Consider the following 27,860-nt stretch of genomic DNA (forward strand, 5'->3'; position numbering starts at 1 on the left):
TCAATTAATTCCTCTGCAAATACAGTATACATTTATAAAACATGTTGACAAATACTGCATACTTTGAAGTAGTTAAGGTTCCAAGGTTTTATACAATACTTCCCGCTACGCGTAGCCTTTTCATATAGGTAGATAAAACCACAGGACCACCACATAAGATGATCACTTCCAGCTATATGTTCGAATTGATAATTTGTGAAATTTTAGCGAACATATAAAAGGAATCAACTTATTGTGCAATATCTGCGTTGTTATGTAATTTTGGAAGTTCTCTTGATAGTGAAAGTGAAAGTTTGATACAAAACAGCGTGCCTAGTTGCAGGAGTTGATTATTCAGCACAGAGCCAGGAGGGAGACAGACTTCTCGTCAGCCACTGAAGGTACTCGGTTACAGTACTGTATTATTAGGGTTATTAGTCTTATGTGCAATGCATTTAAAGGGCATTATGTTTTTAGATTACATTTTTGTAGTGCCAAAATAAAAATAGAAAGTTTACATTTCTAAAGTTACAATTTATTACAGTGTAAGGATTCATTGAAATAGTATGTTTTTTTTCCATGATTACTCTCAAGCTATTGCTTTTAAGGTTAAAGGGAATGTAGCTGCAGTTTTATGAAATTAATAAGTGTTTTGATTTCGTTGCTGCAATTTTCAATAAGCAATAGAATCTTGATGGCAATGTTGAAGTTGTGCTTTTTAATTATCCTAATAACAGTGACCTAAGCAAAAAGTATAATTTAAAAAAAAATATCAAGAAAAGTAGGCTATACTATATGAGCTGTGTATTTTGCGTGTGCATAGAGATAACTAACTCGCAAATCAATGAGATATGACTTAAATTGGCATGACATCTTTCATTTGGTGAAATAGCATTATTTTGCGAGTTTGTATGTAGGAGCTATGAATTATATGAGTCTATACTGTCCAATGTAAAGTAAATACCTATGCGTATTTTGCGTGTGCATAACTAAAGAGTACTAACTCTCTAATCAGTTAGACATGTCTTAATTTACTCCACATATAATATTTCATGATGTGAAATATAATTTATTTTTCGAGGTTGTATGTAGGAGCTATGAACTATTATTTTGACATTTGTACTGAATACGCAAATGTTGACTATAAACCCGAATATGTAATATCCAATATGAACCTATACCTTCACTGGGGTGCGACACCAACGTACTTGGAGAAGGTTACTGCTCCTTAAGATAGCACGCTACCTTTATTTTCTACATCATATTCATTGGTTATGTTTTACATTTTTCATAGAAATGCATCCTTATATGACGTTTTTCTTAAAAAAAAAAGACCTACATAGGACATATAAAGTCCTACATATTAGAGACTTTTTTTTTTTAATTTGCACTAACCCGTCGATTGCCTCTATTTCCTGATAACCTACGTTATTATTTATTATGCTAAGGTTAAAACAGAGGCAAGAATTATGATGAAAACAAAATAATATTAATAAAACAATGTACCCTACGGTGTAATACAAGAATAGACATTTGTGATTATACAACATTAACAAGCAATGATGCTCTATGCTTAGCAACATTTTAACAGACATACTGTATTCACCAAATGTGTAATTAATGTTCCTTGTGCTCCAAATGTTTGTAAATAATGTTTGTATATGGCTGGCAAATAAGACCCTTTTAAACTTTACAACTCTACAGACCTGTATGTATAAGAAACTCAACACAACAGACCGCTATTGCAGTATAGGCAAGATAACTGTCCTTAAACAATAGACCAGTTAACATTGTCATGTTTATTTATTTTACACTGGAACTATTTGATAACAGTAGCTATTAGATTATCTTTCTGTAATTTATTTAGAGCTGAAAGAGTTAAAACGGGAGGACAGGTGTAGGATTTAATGAGAAGTTTGGCAGTCCAAGGTGCTGAAATTATTTGCTGTTGTTGTTGTTAAAAGTAATGTCTCTTTCACTTTCTCTGTAATGTCAACCAAAGCAGCACTTACAGATACAAAATGTCACAAACAATACCCACCACCACCACTTTACATTCAAAATTAGAACAATCATTACATTACATTGCCTAATGTCCTATATTAAGTAAAAACAAAAGTTTGACATAAAAAAGATGGACAGATGGCTTTCACATATGCCTAGATTCTGATACTCTCAATAGCTTGTACTAGTCAAACAGAATTAGTTCCATCAGAATTAGACAAGCGCTTCTCTACGTATATGTCTCTTAGGTGTACAACGTGTACATACATATATGTAGGTCTGCCTACGTCTGCCTCCACAATATTCCACGGAGATGTGTTTGCCGGCTGGGGAAACTAAAGGTGACAAACATTCTCTTATAATAGAACTACTGTGGTCAAGTTATCTGAAATTAAGAAAGAGAAAAGCAGTTTACAGTAATTTGACTAATGTTCACTCCAAGGTGTGGGTGTGGAACAGTTGAATGTTTTGTTGCTATTTTAGAACTATTGCACTACTTCCTAGGCTTTCATCTTTTTTTCTTCTGAAACTAGTTGCTTGTATCAGTATAAATATCAGCAGATAGAAATACAAACTGATAGTGATACCGACTGTGTCACACAGATGAATGAGATAATGTTGTATTTTACTTTCCTCTCAGGTAATATGAAGATGATTCTACTTGTCATTGTGCTTGCATTCCATTGGCCAGTTTTGCGAGGTATGAATCTTTCTTGTTTAAAGATTTTAAAAGATTTCTTTTGTTTAACAGCAACTTGGTATAGGCACGAAATATTGCACTAATGTATTGTTGTTATTTAGAATGACTAAGTATATCATTTTCTGTTCCAGTCATCACACCCTGGTGACTTTTGGAACTCAGAAGTAAAAAGCCTACCTATGGCCTTGGACAGATTAACAGTCTGCTTAAACAGCTGTAAATAAAGAGAAGACATTGCATGTTTGATAGCTGTATTGAAGCCGCAGGGGTGATTTTAAACTTTTTAAAAGTCACCACAATAAGGTTACTGAAACAGAAAATGATATGAAATAAATCTATACAAGAATAAAAACATTGTTTATTATTATAATGGTGACACACCATGTTCTCCTTTGCATGTTGAAGAGACATTGACATGGTTCATTGATTCATTTCCTGCTTCCAATGATCAGGTCTGGTGTTCTAAGAATTGAACTGAAGTGTGTTTAGTTGTTGTGTAAACACCTGACTGGCATGAGATGCTATGTAAGTGCTAAGAATAAAACACTTCCTATCAATGAGAATGAAGAATTTGTATAAATCAGTTCAACAGAACTGTTATGCAAAACCATTTTCATACATTATCAGCAGTACTTTAAATACAAATACAGGTGATGGAAATCAAATATACAGCAGTTCATGCTGGTTTAGTTTAGTTCCTCCTGTAAAAACATGACAGGTCTTAGGTTAATAACTGAATGATTTAAATGACAGCAGTACGACAGTGTTAGATTGACCACTGTATAAACCCAGTGCACCAGAGTCCTGTTACAAAGAGCTAGTCTATGAAAAATGTAAACTTTAAACAAACAAAAACATGAATAAATATTTTTTTTAATGGAATTTGGTTCTTTTTTTATTAACCCCTATTACATTTCTTAGCTTTTTAATGTACACTTACATGTGCGTAGTGTAATTCTCTATTGCAGTTTCTGCTCAGATCAATAATAACCAGACTAAACAAATGTCCTTTTTCAAACACGGGGACTACTTCTGAAAACTGAGGTGGTTTTAGAAAGGACTGCTAGGTGTGTGCAACTGTCATTTATGTAATTTATTCCCCCACTTCAATTGTGGTGTCTATGAAGTCAATATACAAAAGCACAGTTTCAGGGATGATTTAGATTACAGATGCACAGTCCCAGTGGTTATTTATGAAGCCCATTTTGCTCTTGGGAATCTTATCAGAAGCAGACCCAGGGATGGAAGACATTAGTTAGTAAGCAGTTGTAATACTATCCTACTTAAAATGGCAATCAAAAGCCAATAGAGGGTTTATATATCTTGGAATATTTCATATAAATACCATTGAATTACATGTTTGTGTAACATTGGCCATGCATATGGGACAGTGCATCTTTTGACATAAATTGTCTTTTTTTTCCAGCTCTGTTCACTGTGGAAATGACTAAAACCTTGTATCTTGCCGAGTTTGGAAACACTGTCAAAATGGAGTGCAGATTCCCGACAGGAGGCAGTCTGGACAGTATAAATGTGTATTGGCACCACATGCTGTCTAATGGCTCGGAGTATGAGGTGTATACGCTGTTAAATGGGAACCAGGACCTGCAATCTCAGCACCCTGAATATAAAGGGAGAGTCCATATGAAGCCAGACCTGCTCAGGATGGGGCGGGCGGAGCTGGAGATCTCTAATGTTAAGATTTCTGACTCTGGCTCATACAGGTGCCTCATCAAAATGGGGGGGGCTGACTACAAACAGGCCACCCTTAGTGTTAAAGGTAAGCATCAGCTCTCTGTTGAGTGGAAGTCATGCAAACACAGTACTACTGCAGTGCACAGGTGCAGGTAACATCAAATATTGGCACAGACTGTTAAACCTATGAAACATGACACAACTTTAATAATTTATTTTTTGCCCACTGTTGAAGCTAGTTGATTGCAACATTTTTTTTAAATACAATTTTAACCAAGTTGTTTAACTTTAAAAATGACGTTGCTTTACCACTTCATACAGTTAAAATAATCACAGAAAAGCTGCCAGAAAAGCTGTCTGAAAGTGACCTTGTATTTCATCTGCTGTAATCTATCTCTCATGCATTTTGCTGATCATTTGATAACAGCTCATCCAATGTTACTCAGTCATTTCTATATTTAATGGGTTAGTAATAGTACCAGCATTGAGGTAATATTGAAAGACACCGGGTTCCCTAAACATTCAAGAACCAGGTTTCAAATTAGGTAGTGTTTGTCAAAACACAAATAGCTTTGCCAAGTGTTTATCAAAAACCTGCTTGGATTTGGGTACACCCACGGCAAAACACATTCAGATGAACCAGTGCTATTGCTTGTAGACATTGGTGTAAAAAGACCCCATCGGTTCCTGCCTGCTATAACTATCTAATTGTAAACCTAAAACAAAACAAAAAAGCACATATACATTCAGTTTCCTTTATAATTTCTTTCAGCACCCTACAAGATAAAAACCCATGTAAAGGAACTTCATAAAAATGCTGATCATAAGGATGCAGAACTGTCTTGTGAATCTGAAGGATATCCCCCAGTCCAGGTGCTCTGGAGGGATGGGAATGACCAAGACCTCAGCAAAAAAGCTTCCAGTAAACATTCTGTCACTGCAGATCAGCTGTTCCACATATCAAGTCTCCTGATTGTAAATGTGAGCTCCAACAACACATACCACTGCATATTCTGGAATGAAACCATGGAGGAGACTTACAATGCCAGTCTCAGGATCCCAGGTACTGAGATATTTTAGATTCTTTTATTTTTTTGCTTCAGTTCATAAAAAAAGGTTACCTACCCCTGGGTGTTCTACCTAATAATTTACCATATGTTTCCAATTAGGACTGTTTTGGAATGCATTGGAACTCTCGTTGCAAGGCATTTTGGTACTTGTAGTCTTGCATCTCTGAAAGAAAAGAAACAGTTAAAAAAGTAGCTAAATGCATTGGAAAGTGAACTGCCCCAATGAACCTGCTTATCATACAGTATACAGTATGGCCACTAGTACTTCCTTTGCATGCAATAAGCAATGTCAATGGGAAGCATGGGAATGTTTATTTCAAATAAATATTGCTCCACATACATTACTTGTTTTCCACAAATTGATATTATGCACATACCATTACTACAGTAACCTGTGCACTCACAAGCAGCTTGCCTCCAATATCTGTCTACCATTAATTATATTGGGTTTATACATTTGCACTTTTTGTAGTTTTATCTTGACATAGGGATCCAATTCTGTCTAGGTTTAATGAATGTATACAGTACAGTTTATATTTTATTTGTTCTTGTGTAAATGGAGTTACTGATAAGAAAACTGAATATACCAAAAGTGATTGCAGCTATTCAAATTTCAGTAACTACCTTTGAGAACTTGGGAGTTGTACAATTATTTCTATGTTCTGCATTCAAAGTCACACACAACATTTATCAGAAGACTATGAAACAGGAGCTATCCTCCATGTGTTTTTGCTTTTATCTCATTTCCTTTTAATATTATGAGAATTATCAACAGGAATACACAGAGAATCATATAGTATTTAAACACATGATTTACAAGGATGTTCAACTCACTAACTGACCAAATTATAACTAAGTATACATCACACAGTAATAAGTTATACTTTATTATTGGAAATGGTATTTCTGTAAGTGACACAATATAAGTAGTGTATCTCGACTATGACAGGCTGAACTGAGTAACTATGCTTTAGCAGCTCTCAAGGGAGATCCAGTATGTTATTGTTTCATGAAAATGTACCTGTATTCACTAATGTGTTTTAAATAATTGCTAAATATTACATTTACAAATTCCTTGACTCTTGTTTGTAAAAGTACAGCATACCTGGCATATGGTGTGTAAACTTAGGTTTTTTCCAGCTTTTACTTATATCCTCAAACCCTGGTTTTAGTTGAGTCATGGCTGTGATCATGTGAAATACAAATCTGGTTAGCTTGGCTGTTGGTTAGTGACTTTGGAAATTAGACTTTCCCTTTTGTTCCACAAATTTCTTGATTTGCTTGGGTAGTTGTGCAGTGGTAGTAGAAGTAAATACTTGAATGTACTGTCACAGCTCTTTAGCTATTTGACTGGTGATAAATGGAAACGCAGGATATATGGGGACACTTGTCTGGACCGATAGTCTTTAATGGTAGAAGTCCATTCTTTTTATATCAAGTATTGAAAATGTAAGTGTATAAAACCAATATAATAATGCAACTCGTGGTAAACAGATATTGGAGGCAAGTTGCATTTGACTGCATTGTAGTAATACTGTTTCTGAATTTCTGAAGAAAGGTGAACATTTTCCACCGGGGTTGTGCAGTTGTATTTCTTTTCCCCTGTAACTGTTTAATATGTACACTAGATTTACTAACTCACAGTTGCAGAAGGAGCAGAAATAACATTTTTAAAACCACCAATGTTGTTTCTTACCACTGTAATTGTTTGCTAACATTTTAATAGATATATGTACCCTTCTCATTGTGTTTTGCAGCAGATATAAAGACTGTTGATCCCCCTACTGCAGATGGCCTCTCTTCAAATGCATATTGGGCAGCAGTGGTTATCGTGCTTATGACAATAGTAACAGCAGGAGTGATAATACTAATGTGGAAGAAAAAAATTAAATGTTCCCAACTACGAGGTACCATCATTTTTTATTTTCCCCTGCTTATGTATCTTATAGTACAGATAAGAAGAACATAAGAACATAAGAAAGTTTGCAAACGAGAGAAGGCCATTCGGTCAATCTTGCTCGTTTGGTTGTTAGTAGTTATTTATCCCAGAATCTCATCAAGCAGCTTCTTGAAGGATCCCAGGGTGTCAGCTTCAACAACATTACAAAGTGGTAATTCATTTTGGAGTACACTTTGTGGTTTGGATATTGATTGTTTTGATCGAAATACAGGAGAAACATAAACTAAGTAGAGTTTTTGGATTTGAGCAGCTCGTGGTTATAGAGGTGTGAAGAGGCTGGCTGTAGGGGTGACGTCAGGCCAGGAAATGAAACCAAAACACACAGCAACATATATATAATCAGGGTTCTCCCCAGGCTTTTCAGCTGTCGCCACCCGGCTGAAAAAAACTTGATCCACCCGTCTTGCAGATGCTACTGTGTCTTTAACAAGACTTGATTGCGCTTCTAGCAGACTAGCTCACTTGCGTGTTTTTGGGTGAAAATAAAAATCTTGGAACCACATGACAGCTGTGGTACGTCTTGACACAACATTTAACCAATCAGAGAGTTGAAGGGGTGGGTTAAGCACTTTCAGAGGCTAAAACATTAAAATGACTGCTGAAAAAATAACCGATTATTTTCGTAGCAAAAATAGTGACAATGAATGGAGGGTTTTCAAAATAAGCCGGCGATTGGCACAATCCACTGCCTAATACTATATTTGCGCTGGATACTTTATTAAAAAAATATTAAGATTATTTTCAGTCTATTTTTGGTCGCATTATTGTACTGTAAGGTTATATATAGTACATAATAGCTATACATATGCACCAAAAAAAAAATAAAAAAAACGTATTCCTTTTGTTGTGATATCTTAAAAAATATGTACCCAAGTGCTTGTGGGGGGTTCATGTGTATGCCCTTAAGAAGAATGGCATGATGGGATATTAGCTGAACTGTCAGCTGACAGACAAATATTTAAGTGCACAGGTGCTGGATTATTACACTCCGGTTTCATGCAACAGTTATGACCAAACGTGTGTGAGTACTGTTGTGTAAAAAAAAAAAAAAGGTTAAAATGAACAGCTACATTCAAAAAATGTAGAACAGAGAAAAACAAAAATGGACATGCATTAACAAAATGCCCTGAAAACGTAACATAAAGAAAACAATTTAAATTAAACAATAAGATCAATAATTAAGATAAAAAGGAAGTGAAAAGATTACTGTTTTTTATTTATTTTTGTGTGTTAACTCCAGTAAACCTACGATATCTTTCCCCAGTCAAATCGTAGAGTGCCTAAATAAGCACGGTAATATATCATAATAAAAAACAGAAATGAAAAAGAAAATGTAGAACATAAAAAAAGCACAACCAGATGTAGTCATCGAAAGACAACACATTATTCAAATTCTTTGTCATATTATGTATTTAAGGTAAGGCAAGTTTATTTTTCTGTTAAAAGTGCTCCCAGCTATAATATTCTTCCGCCCGGCTGTACAGAATTCCTGGGGAGAACCCTGTATATATATATATATATATATATATATATATATATATATATATATGTATATATACATCATTGAATATAAAAAGGTTATTCCATGCTATATATCTCAACGCTATAAAAAGTTTGTATTGACAACATGGAAGGCCTAAGCCAGGCCTGCTCCAGCAAACCTGCTGTGATTCAATGAGGTTTAACCCAGGAGAAGTCTATGTTAGTTACACTAATCATATCAAAGTAAGTAGCCACACAAAGAAGCATATCACACTTGACATATGAAACTAGGCAAAAGGACTTTTTCAGGATTTTTACATCTTGCAATCTCCACATGATTATAAACAGGAGATCCCAGTGTATACATGATTATAAACATGTTTACAGGAGGTCCCAGTGTATATATAGTTACACAGGCTTTTTGTTATATAAAGAGAAAGCCCCTCTTGGAAAGAGATATTTACATGGTATTAATAGCTAGGGAGAACAATTATGCAGTTATATAAATAATGCCATTCTAGTTGTGTGGGTTGCCCTTGAATTGGGAAGTTCCTTGACTATTTTTAAACTGTAAAGCACCTGTAGATATACTTGATGAATAATGGATGCTATAGGACCTGTCAACATGATTCTGTGTATTTGTTTTTATCCAATCAGTAATCTCATACTGTAATACAGCGTCTATTAGTTTTATGGTTATTCTGAAACCATCTGCAATCAAACTGCCACCACTGCAGGCCCTCCTCTAGGTGGCCAAGAGTGAATTGGACTCTTATTGTTTTATAATATTATGTGTGGTTTGGTCACATAGACAGAATACTGTAAATACATGGGATGGAAATCAGAACTGAAAAAAGAGAAGAAAGAAAGAAAGACAGAAAGAAGCATTTAGAGATGGATTCTGGTGATATACTGTATTAGTGTTTTTATAGCAATTCCAAAAGAGCTGTTGCTCCTTCTCTTTCTTTCTCGAAGCAAACATGTCTAAAATGATTTATTTTTAGTTTTATTTTTAGTACCATACTATAATGAAAATGCACATTTGTTCAGTTTCCCTCATTCATATGTATGCAGCCATTATGTAGGTCAAGAAATAATGACATTACTTGTAATAGAATTGCAATCAGAATACAGTTGCAGTGTGCTTTATCTTTATTAATATTTTATGGTAAAGGTTTTTGGTCACTTTCCCTGTCCAGGGTTAATGGAGTGTAAACTAACAACCACAGGTGAGGTCAGTCCTCCTTTTTTTAAAAACCTTTACATTGGACACTGTGCCTCATATAGCAAGGGCATCCAGTTGAACCCTTTCTATTACAGGATTCAGAACAGAGCAATACTCCATTATCTACAAGCAGAAGCAGCTTTGATTGAAAACCCTGTAGATATATTTTAAACACGAGTAATAGCAAAGGCTAAGGGAGGTACAGATACTGCAAGTATATGCCTTTAGAAACAAATGCAGTGAAAAACTACAGTAGCTAGTAACATAGAGAAAAAAGGTCTGTATAAGAGAAAAAGGGTCTATATACTGCATATCACTAAAAAATCACATTAGGAAACTAAACAATCAGGGGTCTTTTCAGTTGATCTAAGCAGTGGTGGATTAATGCACATAACACTACTGAGATAATAAAAATATGTGTAACAAGGTTATGAAAATCAAACATCTAACTCTGCCTGTGAGTCTGCTTAGTTCATTTCTGGCTGTAAAAGAGAAATGCATGTTTTTAAAAAAAAGAACCTCCCCAAGGCCTCAGATGTTTTTATCTAGGAGGCTGTGAGTATTTCCTGAGCCTTTGGCTAGAACTACAGACTACAGGCCAAGCTTTAGAGGAACAGAGCAAAAAACATACGAAGAAAACAAATCCTAGATCTTATTGCAGAGGTTGAAAAGTGGTTACTTATACATGTTTACCATCTAAAGCAGAATAAATTCTGTCAGCGTGAATCCTGCACTTTGTGTTATTTTTAACACAACAGAAGTCTATTTCAAAATTATTGAGCCGATTCAAAAAAGTTTAGAAATATTTGATCTACTTAAAAGATGAAGACTGTGTCAAGCTACATGTAACAGAATCTGTAGGTTTGTTTTTTTTCCCTGGACATTTTAATGTCAGTCACTTTGTTGAGTCATTACAGTGCAGCAATATATGGCTTTTCTGAACACCTTTACTTCCATGCAAAAATATCAAAATCTCCCATTCATACTGTTTCATCAAAACTTTGAAAAACTGCCTGCAGCTTAAAGACAGCTACAAACTTTTACACAATTTTTGCACAATTAAATTTAGCAGACAGATAATACTGTACTTCTGCTTATCAAATCTCTGTGGGACTTTCCTCAAATGTACAGTACATAGTCCTACTTTGTACCTACTGGAAAAAAAAAACTCAGCAAGCTATTTTAGTAAATAAAATTTAAAAAGAAAAAAAAACAATATGAAGTTTACTACAGTATACCATGATAAAAGCACAGGAAAGTGTAGTAAAACATAATAAAACCACAGGAAATCATGGTACATCACATATAATTATTTTAAAGCATTGTAAAAAATGTAGTTAACCATGGCAAAGCTGTGTAAATGCATAGTATAAGCATGTTAAAGCAAGGTAAACTGCAAACATACTGTGCACATTTACCATTTCAATCTTTTATAAAGGGAGACTGAGAATGTTAACATACATGCAGAGTCTGAACACTTGGGATAGTATGGAGGCGGCACAATTAAGACCCCCTTTCCCAGCACAGATGGTAATGGCGGGTATTTGCATTTTACCTTCACATTAAAATGTCTCTAGTTTTTCCAAACATGATTTGGGGATTTGTAACATTTAATACATATTGAGCATCAAAGGAAACTTATCACTTATATTTTAGCATCAAAAGAAACTTATCACTTATATTTGGATAAAATTCACTAGATGTGATCAAAAAATGACAAACTCTGTTTTAGAGCAGGTGCAGTGACTTTTTATTGTGCTGATTAACAATTGACATCACGAAGATGCTGCAAAATAATCTGTCGATCTTGGGCAGGTGTTGTGACTCTTGGTCTCCCAGTTTGTGGCCTGTCATTGACAGAGTGTGTCTGTTTATACTGCCAGTTTGAAATTGCTGGCTGTGAGCACCCAAGACGGTGAGCCACAGTACGCTGTCCTAGTCCAGCCTCCAACATGCTGATTGTACGAAGGTGCTGCTCTCTTGACAGACGTGGCATATTGTTTTTTTTCTGTGATTCTTTATTGCTTTTATTCAAGCTTGCAATTCAACAGCTGAAATCACTACAAATCCAGTGTCCAATCAATTGTCTCCCTAATTAGGTGATTAAGTGCATATGCTTCAGTCATAGTCAGTCAAGCGTGTCATGGTCAAGGATGAACTAGTTAATCGAGTTATTAATAAGAAAACAAAAACATTTCGCCAGTGTCCATCATTTATATAACTTATGTTTTTCGAAAATAAATGTGTTATAATAGTGGTAAGTTTCTTTTGATGCTCGGTATACATATCGCAGGATATACCTTAATTGTATTTCAAAGGCAATTTTCAAGTGTAATTAGCTTAAGTTCAAACCAAAAAAATAAATAAAATGTACATTTGTGTTTTTCTTTTTGTTTTGTTTTTGTCTGTTATACAGCTATGTTACGGCCGTATCTTAATGAAGAGAATGAAGTGCACATCAATGAAGATGATGGTATGTTCACTAAACATGTATCTAATATTTCTGTTCATACCAGTGTTTTATAAATGATATTGAGCCTGACTGTTCTATTGGCTTTGGATTAAGGTGTGTGTGTGTGTAAAGCCCTGCTGTGAACTCTCTATGGTAGCTGACTGAGTTGAGTGAAAATACCATAGTTATTAACACTATCTCATTTACAAAACAGTAACTATTACAGTACATGTCTTCTACGAATATGTGTTTCAATGATACAAAAATATTTTGCTATTCAGCAAAGGGTCTGAGTGAGGTGAAACAGAAAATAAATTAAATCATTCTGCATTCATTCCGCTATCACAATACTTACAGGGGGTTGTGTAGACATTTATATACAAAGGGTTTGTTTATATGCACTGTATGACTGCATTACAAAAAGGGCATTGTGACACTCAGAATAATCTCACGGATACAAGTCATGATTTACGAAGATAGGTTGATATATTTGGCCTAGAACAAACAAGGGTTAGGGGAGCCTTGATTGAAGTTTTTAAAATCCCCAAATGAGTTGATACAAAGGAGTTGTTTAAGAACAAACTAGTATCAATCAGCTACTAGGAACCAAACAAGCATTGATGGTGTTCTTTCTTAAATTAACCTTAATTTGAACTTATTGGCAGCTGCAGGTATTTAATATCACAAAAATCACTTTTTGTAGCTGATAGAAGGATATCAGTTTCTGACCAAGTTAAAAAAAAGGCTGCATCAGTGTGTATCCTGTGTAATAAGAGGCATTCTGTGATCATGTAGACTTGATGATTATTCCCCTAATGATTTAGGGGAACTGAAACACAGCTCTGGCAGGTTTTGTAGAATTTACCTCGAGTTAAGCCACATATTGTTTGTTTAGTGGTGCAAAAAATGATACAGTGCAGCTAACAGCACTGAAGTGTGACAGTTTAGGTTCAGATCTTATCAGATGTGACACCATCCAGAATAGTGTCACATGGCCCGGTCAGTTTACTGGTAGTAAGCTGTCTTGTGATTTCTGTTAATCAGAAATCTGCTGACCTGCAGATAGGGAATTACAATAAATGATGTTCAGTAAAGTGTCACTGAAGGGCAAATGATGATGTGGGTTCTATTGCATGTACTTTAAATGATGCATTCTGGAAAATGCTGGGGGGGAAATATTGTTTAAGCAGGACATGCAGGATTAAGTGATTATTTACAAATGTAGGTGTTTAAGTAAAAACAAAATAACAATACAATTCTATAGCAAGTTATTGGAAGTTATTTTGTCATTGTTTTTAAAACCCATTTCAGCGCAAATATGCCATACTCAGTGGACCTCATTTTAAGCCAGTGCAAAAAAGCAATTTTTATAAAGGAATAAAACAATTGTACATAATGGTATTAAATTAGAAAGAAACATGTTAGTTAATGGAAGGAACTAATTTTGGTAGTACAGTAGTTCTTTTATGTTTTTCTTCCTCTCTGAAAATATGCCTTTACACCTGTACTTGGACTCAAAGTATATCTCGTCAGTTTTGTCCCTCAGACCATTTTGCTCAATTAACAGCTCAACACTAGGTTCCATAAGGGGTTCAAAGTGGCTTTAACTCCTGGTGCCCCCTCCTTTGTGTTGCCCCACACTTCCCAACTGAACTGTACCAACCTTTTCAAACAGTCAAAACGAGAAATGTTAGAACAACAAAGATTGATGTGTCAGCAGTTTCTTCGTTATAAATCCTGCTGTTGGTAACAATTGATTAGAAAGCTGCCCTTAACTGGACATCTTATCTGATTGATACCTTTATATAGATATACATAATTTGTATATGCAAAATTGAATTTTTAATCTACCTTAATAGTTAATAAAATTTTTACAGACACTGTCATTATTCAGTTTATAGATAACGTACAGGCCCAAGTGTTAATTATTTCTTATGTATATTCAAAATGGACATGATGATTGACAATCTATAATTCCTGTTGATGATGGTGCTATCGTCTGGCCATGGCCATAAATACGAATAATTAACCATTCAAATATATATTTTATATATTTATATATATATATATATATATATATACAGATAGTGGACAAAAAAAATGGAAACACCAATGTAAAGTCACTTAATAGGGCGTAGGGCCACTATGGTATCCTGCTCTGTGGAGTTCTCGGTGGACCGTTTTTGATGAAACAGGCTGCTCGTGCCCCAGGTTGAAATTTGCAGTCAATTGATCTGCAGTTGCTCGCCTGTTTTGCCTTGCACTTCGAATTAATGCACGGATATCATGATCCTGGAGTATGCACTTCCGCCCACTGTTGCGCTTTGCTGATAATGTCTTTCCCTCGAAGGTCCATGCCGACATCACCTTAGACATTGTTGCCGTGAAACATTAGCAAGTTGAGCTGTCTTGGTCACTGAAGCTCCTGCCAAACGCACCCCAACAATCACCCCTCTTTCAAAGTCACTGAGGTCTCCTCTTGCAGCCATGCTAGCCATAATTATAGGCAACCAGGCCTGTCCAGCATTTTTATACATGACCCTAAGCATGCTGGGATGTTATTTGCTTAATTAACGCATGAGCCACAGCTGTGTGGAAGCCCTTGCTTTCAATATACTTGGTGTCCCTCATTTACCCAGGTGTTTCCATTTTTTTGTCCACTACCTGTATATATATATATATATATTCATGACCCATAAAGGTATCGTTGTTGCCTAAAGCCTGCTCCTTGCGTCAACCCACTCCCCTCAGCCAGACATATTTAATTAATTATGTAAGTGCCACTAGAAAAAAAAAAATTCTATACAAAACTGTTTTTAGTTACAATTGTAGTCAAAAGTTTACATACCCCAATGGAAATTTATAATTTTCTCGAAAACAAATAATTATAGGAAAAATCTTTTGGAGCAAAAGTTTTGCTTTTGTGGATGGGAAAAAAAAGTTACAAGAAATAGATGTGTACAATTATTTAATTCAGCAATTCTTTTGCAAAACTCCAAAAATGCTAATTCAAAAGTATTGATACCCTGACAAGGAAAATGAAATTAATAGTAAGTTGAGGCACCTTTAGCAATAATAACCTCTTTTAAACGATTAGGATATTTGTCAGTGAGCTTTTGGCATGATTTTTTAATGATTTTATACCATTCTTCAACGCAAAATTGTTCCAGTTCATTCAGATTCCGAGGATTTCTCTTGTGCACAGCCTTCTCCAACTCATACCAAAGATTCTCAATCGGATTTAGATCAAGACTTTGACTAGGCCATTCTAGAACCTTGATTTTATTCTTTAACCATTCTGAAGTAGATTTTGATGTGTTCTTTGGTTCGTTGTCGTGTTGGAACGTCCAGTTGCGCTTTAATCCAATTTCTGTAGCATTAGAGGAAAAACAGCCCCATAGAAGGATATTACCACCTCCATACTTGACAGTAGGTATGGTGTTCTTTGCTTTGTATGCCTCACCAGATTCCAACAAAACCTTTGACCAGAACTCATATCCATCATTAAAATGCCATTTTGCAAACTTTAAGCGATTGTCCTTGTGACGTTTTCCTAAGAGTGGCCTTTTCCTTGGCCTGCGACCATTGAGACCTTCACAATGCAATACTCGACCTATGGTTGAAATGGAATCCCCAGTCCCACTTGCAGCCAATTCACTTTGAATATCTTTGTCAGTCAATCTCAGATTGTTATTAACCTTCTTCACAATTCTTCTACTTGTTCTTGGTGAAAGAATCTTCTTTCTTCCAGACCGAGGGAGCGCTGTGACAGTACCATGAGTCTTGCACTTCTTGATAATAGAAACAATAGTTGAAATTTGGATAATCAAATGCTTGGAAATGTTCTTGTATCCTTCTCCAGCTGTATGACAATAAATAATTTTCTGCCTATACTATCTAACAATGTTCATCTACAAAAATACATACTAGCTTGGAAAATCCACTTAGCCTTGATGTTCAGAATGATTTTTTTTTTTTTTTGCGCCACTCGGGAGCCCCAGAATGATTTTTTTAAGCCAACTCCAATCCCTCACCACTCTTGTTGTTTATTTTTCCTATTAGTCCATCTCGATTGATGAAATTACTGTTTTGCCATCTAGGAATGAGTCGGTGGTTGTATTGTACTGTAAAAGAAGAAACAAGCTTTATTGGAAAGCATCTCTTTGCTACAATGTTTCACTAAAGAAATAGCATAAAACTTAGTGACACAACACATCATACATTTCAATCAAGACAGCAGGGAATATGCGTGTTGTCTTTTGAGTAAAAAACAAACAATTGCACTAGTTGTATAAATTCCACTGATTCACTGAAATATCACTCATTGTCTCTAACAAGAAATAATAGGTATTACTTTAAGCCTCTAATAAGGTCAAGGTAAATATAAAATGTCTTCGGTATGCCCATATACAGTTTTGTATGACTTATTTAAATACGGACAGTATTTAATCGGGGTGCTTGTGAAAACATGATTCAGAAAAAGTTATACATTTCTTCAGCCATATCAGTTTACAACGTCAATATGCTAGAAATGTATATTTATTTTATATATCACCATATATTTTCTTATCATAAATATAAAATACACTGTGAATATTTACACACAGTACTGAATAGTAAAAATATGAAATCTTCATATTGTGTTAAGGTGTAAGGTACTGCACACAGGCAATAAAAATGTGCATTATAAATATCATATGAGAGATACTGAAATTGAAGAAGGAATTTATTATGAAAAAGACCTAGGAGTTTATGTTGACTCAGAAATGTCTTCATCTAGACAATGTGGGGAAGCTATAAAAAAAGGCCAACAAGATGCTCAGATATATTGTGAAAAGTGTTGAATTTAAATTGAGGGAAGTAATGTTAAAACTTTACAATGCATTAGTAAGTCCTCATTTAGAATATTATGATCAGTTCTGGTCACCTTGTTACAAAAAGGATATTGCTGCTCTAGAGAGTGCAAAGAAGAGCGACCAGAATTATCCCGGGTTTAAAAGGCATGTCGTATGCAGACAGGCTAAAATAATTGAATCTATTCAGTCTTGAACAAAGAAGACTACGCAGTGATCTGATTCAAGCATTCCAAATTCTAAAAGGTATTGACAATGTCGACCCAGAGGACTTTTTCGACCTGAAAAAAGAAACACGGACCAGGGGTCACAAATGGAGATTAGATAAAGGGGCATTCATAACAGGAAATAAGAGGCACTTTTTTACACAGAGAATTGTGAGGGTCTGGAACCAACTCCCCAGTAATGTTGTTGAAGCTGACACCCTGGGATCCTTCAAGAATATCAATAAGCTACTAACATCAATAAGCTATCAATAAGCTACTAACAACCAAACAAGCAAGATGGGCCGAATGGCCTCCTCTCATTTGTAAACTTTCTTATGTTCTTTTATTACTCATACAGTATATCTGTCTGCATGCATTGGTAAACCATGGTAAAAGCACATCAAAGTGTATTAAAAGAATAAAGAAAGCATGATAAAGCAAAAGGAAGCATGGTAAATTGTGTTTTAAGCAAAGACCACTAAAGTGTGAATTATTGCTGGTGATTGAAGTGATTAGAGTGGTGGTTATTTGCCACAAGGATAGATACCTCAGTACCTCATTTATTTCCACTTTTTTGTGGGTTGAAAACAGTTGTGTATATCTGAACAAACTGAATAGTTAGTAAGCAGGGCAAATAACGAATTAAGTAGAAGCAACAGCAGAGTATATGTTTGTTTGTCTGTATGTCAACCGTTATAAAAGTTTACCATAGTAACAGCATAGCAAGGTGTAGTAAAGATTAGTGAATGCATGGTAAAGCAAGTAAAAAAAAACTAACAAGGGTAAACTATGGTATAGTGTAATCTAGGAAAAGCATTGGTAATACTGCGATAAAAATACTGTGATAAACTTTTATAAGGGAAATACTGTGTATATATACAATGTGTATAGGTAATATAGTGTTCCACTTTTGTATGTTACTAATGACTTTAATTTAGAATTTATAGTCGCGCCGAGGGATGCTTGTTCAATTTAAAATGACAAGTTAGCCAATTAGAATTTTTACAGTTCATGTTAGAATGATGATTGATCTTCTTGTCTATTTTACAGTGATGGGCAAACTCAACCACTGACATCCTTGATACCACAGGCAAAGGGAGCGCTGTTGCTGGAGGGGGATCCTTCAAGTGGAAAAACCCGCCTGTGCCGGACCCTGGCATTGATGTGGGCTGACAGCACTGGCGAAGACACCTTTGGTGCGAGGGAGTGTGAGCTTGTTGTGTTGCTGCAGTGCGAAGGCTCTATTGGTAACATTTATGAAGAGATGATAAGGCAGCTGTTACCGGAGAAGAGGTTCAGGGAGGCTGACCTGGAGGCTGTTCAACACTTTATTGATTCTTGACGGGTACAGTAAAGGAAATACAACACTAGATGAGTCATTGAGGAGCCTTATAAAGGAAGGGTATTCTATACACATTCCGGTTACAAGCCTTCCTGAAGGATGTGAACACATTGTAGGCTGTTTTGGATCTGTTCTGAAGCTGCAAAGTGGAAGAGTCGCAGCTGATGTCTTTCTGTGAATCTTGCTTTTTGGCCTTTAAGCTAATAAGAGAAATCATGTACAATTTATTTCAAATCACAAGCATGCTAAAGGCACGTTCGGATATCTTCTTATGAAACATTCCCTAAAGATTACTATATTTGCACCATTTGAATTCTCAAAAGATCAAAATACTGTTCTGCACTTTACTTCTGTTATTCATTTCAAGCGAAGATTTTCATCGGTAACCGATGCATGGGTGTTGGAAACACCTACAGGCGTACCAAGTGCTTTTCAAGTGTAACGTAATGATTAGGCTGCCCATTTGCTTGTGCGGTTCCTTTGAGGTGGGTTCAAGATTTGAATCAACGTGACATGGCACAGCCTGTGTTTCTCTTCCGAGGTCATATACTATCCTGTGTATAGAGTTTTAATTAGCTATGTCCTTGACTAATCCCTTATAGTATTTCCACACACAATAGACAATCATTTCCCATGGTCATATTTGTAAGCGAGGAAAAGGATTGTCACAAACATTGACTAAATGGACCATAAGAAAGCACTTAGTTTTATAAAACATTCCATTTATATCACATACATGTATTACTGCCCTTTGATAAGTTATGTTATTATTTACACTGGGTGACATAGCTGGATCTATGGCCCTAGTTTACTGTTTCAAATTAAACCATCACCTTGTGCCTGTTGCCTGTTAACCTGCATTCTAAATCAGTATTAGTGGACAATACAGAGGAATACCACAGAGGCATAAAATGAGTCTGTTATAAATAATATATAATACAATAATACATTTTAAGAAAATGGTATTAAAACTGGTGTATAAATAGGGGACTGCCTGTAATCAGTTTTATGTCACACTGGATGTCTTGAGAACTGATTTGGTCATTTCTCCTCATTTGTGACATAAAACTAATGGAGCACAAATATACCATGCACCATAATTAACCACATAATGTATGATTATCGTCTAAAGACGATACTGCCTAATGAGGATTTCATGGTGTTATTATGTTTTTGAATGTATTTATGCTGCCCTCTGGTGAAGACGTCTTGGTAAAGGAGAAGCAGGTCTTATCAACACCTTGTGGCCAGCTTTAGAGCTGAAGATAGGATTCTGTAAGGTGGTAGGTGCTATCTCAACACCTGACCCGCCCTGACCCTTTACTTGAAATGGTTCAATGTAACACATCCAGACACATGGTAATGCTATTTCTGCTTATTTATACTGTATATGTTTGTCATAAATTCCAGGTGTAGGTAATACATTCCATAAAGCATTACAGCACATTTTGTGACTTTGATATCATTCTCCCTACTTTCAGTGGCTGCCTCCTGTGTGTTACATTTGTTTCAAGTTTATTTTGCAGTTGATTTAAATGTTTACTCACATACTCAGGGTTAATCAATGTGTGCATTTGGTGACCTGATTCAGTTTGCACTGTACTGTAAAACTTTTTTACTGACACCTCTGCTATCTGAACAGGGCACAAGAAGTGTGGTGCTTTTGTGCACATAGGCATTAAATACGGTAACCTACATGGTATTTACAGTACAGTGCAATATATATTTCAAAACACTGGGGTTGTAGTGAGGTTTCTTGATTGGAAATGTCATATTAACAATTTTATTTTATTATCCAAACAAATGTATTTCACAAATTAAAATAATAAAAGTTTAATTGTAGAGATCATAATCTGTGCCATAATAAAATTGCCTTGTCTGGTTTTGTTTATATTTAATCTAATGTCAGTAATAAACCTTTGGGGGAAAAAAACTATAAAGACTGTAAATGAGATATGTGAGAATTATGGTATTGCAGATTTGTTCCTATAGATGCTAGCAGCATAAATTTCATTATGATAGCATTGTTCAGATTATGTCAGTTCAGACTCTTGGTCTGGATTAGCAAGTCTACTGTTTGTTGAACTTTGGAAGTTTAAGTTATTTTGAACTTGTGTGAGACTTTTCCCGAAGTTCCACAAACACAGATTTTGGTATGGATGTTATAGGGCCTGAAACAGATCACTCCCAAAGCAGAACAAACAGAACAAACCAGCTGTGTGGATAAGTGGGACTTGTATTCGAAGTAGCACTTTGACATTTAGAAGACAGCTAGACAGTTCAGTAACGAGGAAGTGAAATTATGACCCAGCACATGTGGATACAATCAAAATAATTGTGATTGTGGTTTAAAATGTTTTAAAAACATGTGACGTACACAGGAGGCAGAATGTTATGAAAGTCAATCAAGTCCAAGGGCAAAGGCACATTTCACAAGAGAAATGCAATTATTTTCATAGTAAAAAACAAGCAAACAGACCAGTAACTGCTCATACCTCAAGTTGTTTCTACAGTAAATTTAAAATGCACTTTTCAGATTTCTACATTTACATTTGTAAATATCATTGTTTATACTGCTGTTACTGCTTCATTTATTGTAAATACTGTACAGAGATCTTATTTTTTATAAAAGTTATAAATACCTGGACATAATTATTTATTAAACAAAAATATTTGATTAGCATAGTTACTGTATAACTATTATAATCATTTATCTATAAAACTATTCACTTTTTAGTTAGGTCTTGATTAACAGGGTCTAAGAAGTAGATACGGTATTACTATCATCAGAGCAAGGATAGCATAAGCAGTGGAAATATTCTGTAGTCTGGAAAGCCACAAAGCAGGAAAGTCCCTTAGTATGTTGCCATTTTTAATTAAGCAAAATGAAACTTATTGTTGGCAAGTTCGTTTATTATACATTTATAGAGCCTTAGTCAGAATTCCCTTGACATGTACAACATGGGGATAGTTTTAGAACACAGACAAAAAAGGAACGTCTGTCCTAAGCCAGATTGAAACTAGTTCTTTTTCACATAATAATTGCCAAACCTCTCACTAACATTATTTGTTCACCTCAGACATTGCAAGCTTTTGCTCTAGTTGAGCCAATCATTTAAAAACTAAAGGGTACACCTTAGGTCATTTATTGTGGATACACGGGTGACTGTTGTCAAAGGTCTTTAGGTGTGAAGTGTTCATCTCCACCAAGCAGGACACAACAGCAACCCAGATTTTCACTGGCTAGAGGAGAAGATCTGTAAAAATAGTACATTGCCCAAATAAATAAAATCTTTCTGCGGGGTTTCATTTTATTTAGATGCGATAGATGTTAATTTAGAGACCATGAACAAATTAATCATACATTTTAGGTCCATATTAAACCTAACTTGACTGTAATATCTAGTACTTTTAACAATTTTAATAATTATTTAATTGACTAACTCATTCTTGCAGAGAACTGAATTAGTTCAATACATGTAACGGTTGCTATGGGGCGAATGGGTGTAAATGCTATGCAATAGGAGTTTCCATCCCTGTGTGTGTGGGCATCTCTCTCTCTCTCTCTCTCTCTCTCTCTCTCTCTCTCTCTCTCTCTCTCTCTCTCTCTCTCTCTCTCTCTCTCTCTCTCTCTCTCTCTCTCTCTCTCTCTCTCTCTCTCTCTCTCTCTCTCTCTCTCTCTCCACTTACACCTCCTGCTCTCATTTTACCAGCTCATCTGAGGAATGTGCAGCAGAGTTTGAGGGTTGTGGAATGTATCTATTGTGTGCTGGGGTGGGGTTTTAGGGTTACATGAGTGCCTTATGTGAAACTCAACACAGCTGGAAAATGCAGGAGAGCGGTTGACACGCGCCAGCTGTCCAGAGCTAATAGCTAAGTATTACTTTATCTGTTACTCTGCATCAGGGCTAACTCATGGCTAACAATGTGTTGTATAATTTTACCTGTATGTTAATAATAAAGCCTGATTACTGTGATTTGAAATTATTTGTCGTGTCTGGTAATTTTTAATCTCAGGTCTCAATAGATATTAAGGAAATGTTAGGCCTTGTTTTCGTACATTACAATCTACTCCAAAACATTAATTAGAATAATAACTATTACAATAAAATTCAGCTTTACAATACAAGGACTCGGGATACAAGATCACAGTATTTTGAAATACCATGGATTCCTACTGAAATGGGTTGAATATTATATTTAGAAGAAATATTTGGGTATCTGTCCCCATGATTCCCTTTGGTAGCCCCTAGCAACCACATAAACTGCTGTAAATAGTGTACAGCAATGTTACAAAAAAAGTTCCACTTTTGTTTCAGTTTTTTTATTTTTTAGTTTTGAAAATGAATACAAATATATACAGGAGCATTTTGCGTGCTATTTTGGCAAGAGAAAATACAGTGGTATCAACAGGATACAATGCAAATGAGTTGAATTTGAATGTACAACTTGAACAAGCTCAGGCCTATTCTGCCATTTCAAGTTGTATGCTGCAGATTCTACACATTTTCATTCAGTATCCTCTATACATATCACTATCTTGAGTCCCTAGCTTCTCTTACTACTTTTAGGTACCAGGATGTCAGGAAGTCTTATATCAAACAGTGGCATTTGCTGTGTTTGTTTATTTTAGTTTGTAGATCAATGATTCTCTGGCTTTAGCGTTTCACTATTGTAAAACACGCACCAAAAATTCTAAGAAAATGCATTTGCAAAATTAGAATAATTCAATCAGGCAAATTGAGGCTTTATGACTTTTTGATGAGTACTCAACTTTTGGGCTTATCAATATATTATTTTTCAATTATTATATTCTGACAATATCTGAAATATATTCACTTACAATTGTGGTATATTTCAGATATATTTATTTTTCATAAGAGTCCAAATGCTGTCTGCTGCTCTTTGTGCAAAGAAGCAATACAGGAATAGATAAAAAAAATATATATATATTAGCGGGTTGATATACATAAAAAGGCATTAATAAATACATGATTAACAGCGCCATAAAATTTGACTTCTGTACTTTTAATAGTAAAGGACACAATCTTATAAAGAAATAAAGAGGCTGCAGACATACAGTAGCTCTGCATCCTGTTCCTAGCCTCTTACTCAGCAGCACTTTTATTTCAGTTAGGCATAAAACTGTATAACCAGACCAAGAGGCCTAATGATGACAGTCCTGTGAGCACACCATTCTTCACCACCGCCCAGTCAAAATCTCCCTACCATCTGCTCTGACTTGGTATATCTGCTCTAACATCTTTCCCCTTGAATGTCAGAGCTCCAGAATACTCCCTAATTATAAGCCTCTTTCACACTGGCACGCCTACACAATCCTGTGTAGTGTGAAACCATGTACCTAGGTCGTACCCGGGTTAACCCAGGTCGCGGTGACCCATCTCAGGATGTGGGTTGACACGCTTTGACCCAGGTTGAGCGAAACAAAATACATGACGGCCGTTCGTGAGCCGACAAAATAACAAACAGCCACGCCTGTGTGAAGGTTTCACTTCCGCAAGGAACATTTCCGTTTTTTCTTTATTGCCATATTTTGTTGATTGGGACACACCATGAGCCAGATTGCAGCAGGGATGAAGAAACATTTGCTCTAATCAACATTTGGGCTGACGGTTCAATCCAGAGAAGCTTGGATGGAAGCGTCTGTAACAAGCTGCTTCCGGGGCATTGATACACGCATTGTTTACTTGCGTCTGTCACCCAGGTCAAAAGCAGTGTGAAATCGCATAGCTGACCCGGGTAGGTTCCGACCCGGGTAGAGCATGCCAGTGTGAAAGCAACCCCAATAACAAATTAGGCAGGGACCAGTGTGGAGTAGTGGTTATGGCTCTGGACTCCTGACTAGAGGGTTGTGGGTTCAATCCCAGGTGGGGGACACTGCTGCTGTACCCTTCAGCAAGATATTTTACCTAGATTATTCCAGTAAAATGTCTCTGTCTATGTTACTGACATACTTGTTCATTAAGACAGTACTGACCTTTACAGTTCATTATTATTTAAAAAAAAAAAAAAAAGGTTTACCACAACCGGCAGATAGTGTTAACTATTTAAAAATAGTATTTTGTCACAGATGGTTCTGGCATGTCCCTTTTGTGCTATAAGTCATTAGATCCTTTTGCATGGAAGGCCTCGGTTGCAAGGGTGTGTGGTTCTTTGATGGACCCAGATTCAGTTAAAATGTGTTTGCCCACTGACGATGGGAATGAGAATGTAGAGATGGGAGCCCAGCTAACAAGATTTAAGTTGTTAAGGTATCAGGCTTTTAAAGACTGTCACCCACACCTGTGAGCTGAAACTGACTCACTGAGAGCAGAAACTGACCCAAGACTGTCACAGCTACTGGAAGCAGGCTGATCTTTGGGATACAAATTGAACATTTGGGAAACTGCAACAAATATTTTAATGACTGCAATGTGTTTTAAAGAATATAAAACCAGTAGAAAATATTATTAACAGAACTGTGTAAGGCCTGAGTGAAGAAGATCATTGCATTGAAGGTCAGGCCGGCCTGCTGAAAGTTCCAAACCTCCTTTATCAGGCAAAAGTGTATTTTTTAATTAGACTCAGAGCCTCAAAACATTCTGATCCAGAGAGAGCAGAATGGCAAACTCTACGGAACAGAGGTAATATACCAGAAGCAATTGAACTAGGATAGGTATGTGGTTCAATTATAGTAAGAAAAAACTAAATAAATAAATAAGAAACTTAATATAATAACATTAAGTAAATGTATGAGGATGTTAGTCTGTATCAAAGTAATGCAGTCCTAAGTTTTAATATTCAAGGTTGCATTTGCCTTCTGTGTATATCAATGGAGTAATATAAATTACAATTTCTAGGAGAGCCTGCTATATTGAAGTATCTGAATTAGAAATACATGTTATACAATCATTTAAAGTTAAACTGTTGAATATTAAATGTTTATTATAACAGAAGAGCTGACCTGCACCTGGCAGACTCTTATCAGATGAAAGCAACTCTTTGAATCAAGTGTTTCTCATCAAAATTCCAACTTTCTGGTGAGAATTGCTGTGCTGAGCAAGAAAGGAATAACATAATCTAAACACATGAATATGTGTGTTTTACTAGTGTAGGTTTTTAAAGTAATAAAGAATAGAAGTCTTATAATAGGGAAAGTAAAAAGACTTAGAAAACCAGTATACAGTTTAACTAGTTCAAGAACAAACTCACAGTCAAGTCTCTTATTTAAAGAAATAAGTAAGTTTGATTTAAAGGTCTTTAATCTAACAGCAAGTATTCTAAAATAATGGAAACAGAATATTTGAACCAACAAACTAAGTCTCAATACTGCTGCTATATTTCTTTGAGTTAAACAAATGTATAGTTTAAATGGATTAGCAGTGTATCTTATTTGGAATAAGTAGTAAGACTTGATCTAAAAAAGGAGCCCTTGAGTTAAAAACAAACATTCTAGAAAGACTGAAATACTACAGCTATTAGAATATTATGTCTGATAAAGCAAGACAATAAAGACAAAATTGGATAAACTATAACTTTAATGTGCAGTGAACCAACTGAAGGAAAATAACTTTTTCTTTTACCTACCTAGTAAAAGCAATGTTGGAGATGACTAAGCAGGATTTTTGGGTGATTAGCAACTTAGAAGCCAAGGTCCTTTCTATAATGAGCAATCTCGTTAATATTAACAAACAAAATACTTTAAGGTAGGAGTTTATATTAAAATAAACATTTTTCTATATAACACAGAAATTAATTCGAAACTGGCAAGAAGAGATGAGAGCATAAAGTGTATGACGGTTTACTGAGTTAAGCTAAAACTTGGTTTAAGATAAAATAAAATAATTTTCTACTAGTATTAGAAAATGCTACAGTAGTGTTTCATATTAATCAACACTAAAATTGGCAAGAGGGTAGGTTGTCTTAAAACCTGCTTCAGCTGGATTTTGTATGAACAGAGAAAGAGGTCAGACTTAGTTCAGTTACTGTAAGACTATTACATTCTAATATGTTAACAGTAGTTTGAATTTAGATGAAAATAATTGGACCTTCCACTGAAAGCTTAAATGACTTCATAACAAAGGCCTATGACAAAACTCCCTACAATTCCTATTAAATATCCTGTTAACACACACCTGTATATGAAAGTAAACTAATCTGAAAAGGTCTTATGATATGCTGCTCAGAGGGAATATATTGTAGACCCACGTTAATATAATCAAACAAAAAGTTGATGTTTATATACTGTATATATATATGTATATATATGTATATATATATATATATATATATATATATATATATATATATATATATATATATTGTAAACGAGCCTTGCGGCTCGGGTTTGTTTTGCCCTTTAAAATACCGACCAGACACAGAGATGGAGGGTTTGAAAGCGCTTTTGCGCTAAATTTTAATGCAGAACAAAATCAAACACAAAATACCCACAAACAAAATAAACACCTAGCTCTGTACGAGCACTAACTAACACACAGGAACACCCTGACTACAAGTGGGACAGCTAGGCCGTTTCCCCACTAAACCAATAAACAAAAACTACACAGGTTGAATACAGCACCTTTTTTTTCCCTCGCGACTGCCAGGACGCAGAGTACTACTTTCTGCCTCCTTCTTCTCAGCAGCCCCGAGCTGACTAGTGCCTCTCTTAAATACCCTGCACCTGGTACTAATTTAACAATGGCTACCAGGTGCAGGGGATAATTAATAATAAAACAATTAACAAACTCTATTAAACAATACAGCAATACAATCAAACAATTACGTTTAAACAAAACCACACATTTTACTGCGGGGATGATTTCAACCCCATCCCCACTGTGCTACACATCCTCCCCCCAAAGTGTGCAACACTGACCGGCCATTCCAAGG

The 27,860-nt window shown here is 35.5% G+C and overlaps 1 protein-coding gene across 1 annotated transcript; it reads left to right on the plus strand.

The window, feature by feature from the left end:
* Positions 1 to 325: 325 nt before the first annotated feature.
* LOC117420844 (programmed cell death 1 ligand 1-like) lies at positions 326 to 22,955 on the plus strand. The gene is made up of 7 exons (XM_034034533.3): positions 326 to 380; positions 2,624 to 2,683; positions 4,110 to 4,463; positions 5,151 to 5,441; positions 7,206 to 7,355; positions 12,532 to 12,588; positions 18,677 to 22,955. The coding sequence occupies exons 2-7, from the start codon at positions 2,629 to 2,631 to the stop codon at positions 18,697 to 18,699; spliced, it is 930 nt and encodes a 309-aa protein (XP_033890424.3). The 5' UTR covers positions 326 to 380; positions 2,624 to 2,628; the 3' UTR covers positions 18,700 to 22,955.
* Positions 22,956 to 27,860: the final 4,905 nt, after the last annotated feature.

This window comes from Acipenser ruthenus, chromosome 1 (genome assembly GCF_902713425.1).
Source record: "Acipenser ruthenus chromosome 1, fAciRut3.2 maternal haplotype, whole genome shotgun sequence".
Taxonomy (NCBI): Eukaryota; Metazoa; Chordata; class Actinopteri; order Acipenseriformes; family Acipenseridae; genus Acipenser; species Acipenser ruthenus.

Coding starts and splice junctions, on each gene's coding strand:
- LOC117420844 (XM_034034533.3), top strand. CDS start 2,629: ATGAAGATGATTCTACTTGTCATTGTGCTTGCATTCCATTGGCCAGTT. Junction 5,442..7,205: donor TGCCAGTCTCAGGATCCCAG/GTACTGAGATAT, acceptor TGTGTTTTGCAG/CAGATATAAAGACTGTTGAT. Junction 7,356..12,531: donor TAAATGTTCCCAACTACGAG/GTACCATCATTT, acceptor TCTGTTATACAG/CTATGTTACGGCCGTATCTT.